The 2,632-nt window shown below is 30.3% G+C and overlaps 1 protein-coding gene across 1 annotated transcript; it reads left to right on the top strand.

Moving 5' to 3' along the window:
- Positions 1 to 259: 259 nt before the first annotated feature.
- Positions 260 to 2,426, top strand: HELRODRAFT_166872 (hypothetical protein; the record flags this gene model as incomplete). Its single annotated transcript, XM_009012060.1, has 2 exons — positions 260 to 1,777; positions 1,884 to 2,426. 2 exons carry the CDS (start codon positions 260 to 262, stop codon positions 2,424 to 2,426), a joined length of 2,061 nt encoding a protein of 686 aa, XP_009010308.1.
- Between the last annotated feature and the right edge of the window lie 206 nt (positions 2,427 to 2,632).

Here is a 2,632-nt window from a genome sequence, read left to right as displayed (position 1 = left end):
CGATGCCTTGATTCACACCTATTCGCACATGTGTGATTTGTTAAAAATTGTATCAAGCCTGGATATGGAATTTAGTTGGGATACAATATTTTGAAAAAAAAAATTAAAGTTAATTTTTGTTTTCTTTGTTGTTCTTTGGTTGATTCTGAAGTTAATGGGCTTGGAAATAATGATTTTGATGTTAATTAAAATGTATTTAAACTTATTTTTCAGTCATTCATTTGAGTATGTCAACATTCTTTAATTTTTTATTCAACAGATGGATAGATTATTTCAAGTGGCTGAAGCTGAATTAATAGCAGTTACGTCTATGGAAAAAAAAGAAATGAGCAATACAAGTTCACCAATTTTTGTTCGAAATGACAGTACTGTTTCTATTCCAACAGTTCCTTCTATAAATGCCAAAATAAAATTTGATTCGGATGACTGCAAGATTTCCGTAAATAAGTGTGAAACATATTGCGATATAGAACAAATATTTTTGTCAAACGCTGAAACAATGAACACAGAGTTGTCAAATGACTGCATTTCATTTTGTTTAAAAAATAAAGGCAGTGCTAATGTAGATCACGGCAATGTTCATTATGGAACTAATAAAGGTCCAGTCTTAATAAAAGCGGAGAATGAAACATTTTCAAATTGTTTTCACCAAAATAATCCTAATACGTTTTCTGCAATTGATGAAAATCCAAATAGCAATTCTGCGATGAAAAATGTCAACAAAAATGACAATGTTGATTCCTGTCTTTTTTCGAATTCTGTAGTTGATGAAAAGAATTTTTCAGATTTTGATCACAACGCTGAGTTAGATGCTGTCATTGATATTGGTGCAAGCAATGAAATTTATGTTTTATCAAAACGTGATGTAAACACTGATATAAACAAAATTAAAAATGATCTTGTTTTCAAAGATAACAATGAAATGAATTGCTCTCTTTCTAATAAAATAGAATGTTGTCTGCATGATCGCACTAGATCTGCGGTGAATGAGACAAACGGTGGTAACTATTCAGAAAGCGAGAAACATGTGGAAAACGGTGCTGATCAACCTGAGGATAATTTAATGACAGGATCTTTCTTATTTAGTCTTACTAAAGGTATCAAGAATACAGAATCCGCCACGCACGATTCACATGATTATGAGTCAAAATCAATGTGCGATGAATTGACAACAGTTGCTTCAAATTCCACAATGATCAATACCGAGTTTACATTACATGGATTGTCATGCGAATCTACTAATTATAGAAATAAAAATTGCAGTAATGATATAAATAAAAAACAAACTGACCTCGAATCTGCTTGCCGGGACAATTTTCTTCTTGATGAAACTTCTCATGAAAACGAGCATGTTAATATTTCAAAAAAAGGAACTGATGATGAAAAATTAATTGAACTTCCTACCGGTATGATATCATTTGAAAATACTGGTGTGTTAGAGCATCATAGTCTAAGAGCTCAACAAACATCTAAAAGAAGAATTACTTCATGTGAAGAGTCATTTGATCGAAAAAAAATTGTTATTGCCAGCAAACATGGGCATATGGAAGTTAAAAGTATAAATGAAGAAATTTTCAATATAGCTAGCAATGCAAATTTTGAAAAGGTTCATCCGTCAAATACCAACAATGTAGAGGGAAAAGAAAATTCAAAAAATAAGATAAAAAATAATACGGATCTTGCTGAATATCAACACAATTCTCCTAAATTTATTACAATTAAGGTCGATTGGTCCAATGTTAACGTTAAGGACGGGGAAAAACAAACGGAAATAAAAGTAGAACTGTTAAATAACTAAGTTATGGTTTGTTGACCGTAGCCGGGAATTAAGAATGAAAATTTTAGAAGGCAAGGAGTAAAAATTTATTTCCAAACAACGCCAGATAAAATTTAATTTGTTGAAGTGGAAAAGGGAGAAATTGGATACGAACTTATTGATAAAAAATTTGAAAGACGAACTAGAATTATTTAAAGCCGCTTACAAAAAATCGTTAGATGAAATTCAGATTTTATTTCTCCAGTTGAAATTTGGTAAAAAACAAGAAATAGACATTTCAGCAAAGAGTGAAGGTTTTCAAGACAACAATTTTTGTTTCATTTCAGACATTTCTTATTTGAATCAAGAGAGTAAACCTAAAAGAAAGTCTCAGCGAACTATTACTAAAAATGAATTGATGAGAGATAACGATGAAATAAAATCATCTAACGATGACAAGGAGGACATAAAATCAATTACATCAGTAGAAACAGTAGAGAGTTCAGATTCTAAAATTTCTAGAATCACTCGTAGAAGTGCAAATATTTCAAAGTCAGATTTGTTGGTCGAAAACAAGCTTGAAACATTATCACTTAAAAATGCCAGTGCAGAAAGCCTTTCAAAAATGTCTAAAACTTTAAGCAAAAAATTTGTAAAAGATATTTGTTAGACTTATATTTGAAATTTCAGCAGAACATTAAAATTTAAAAATATAACTTTCTGTAAGGCATTTTTTGCTACATTAACATGTTAATTCTTTATAAAACTGCATTTCGTTATAACAGATTTCATGGCATTTCGTTATAACAAATTATCATCGATAAAACCAACGCTTGAGTTATTGATATTATATGAAATAGACGAGTTAATGGTGCT

The sequence above is a fragment of the Helobdella robusta genome, assembly GCF_000326865.2.
Source record: "Helobdella robusta unplaced genomic scaffold HELROscaffold_10, whole genome shotgun sequence".
Classification (NCBI taxonomy): Eukaryota; Metazoa; Annelida; class Clitellata; order Rhynchobdellida; family Glossiphoniidae; genus Helobdella; species Helobdella robusta.
This window is presented reverse-complemented; position numbering and strand designations above follow the sequence as displayed.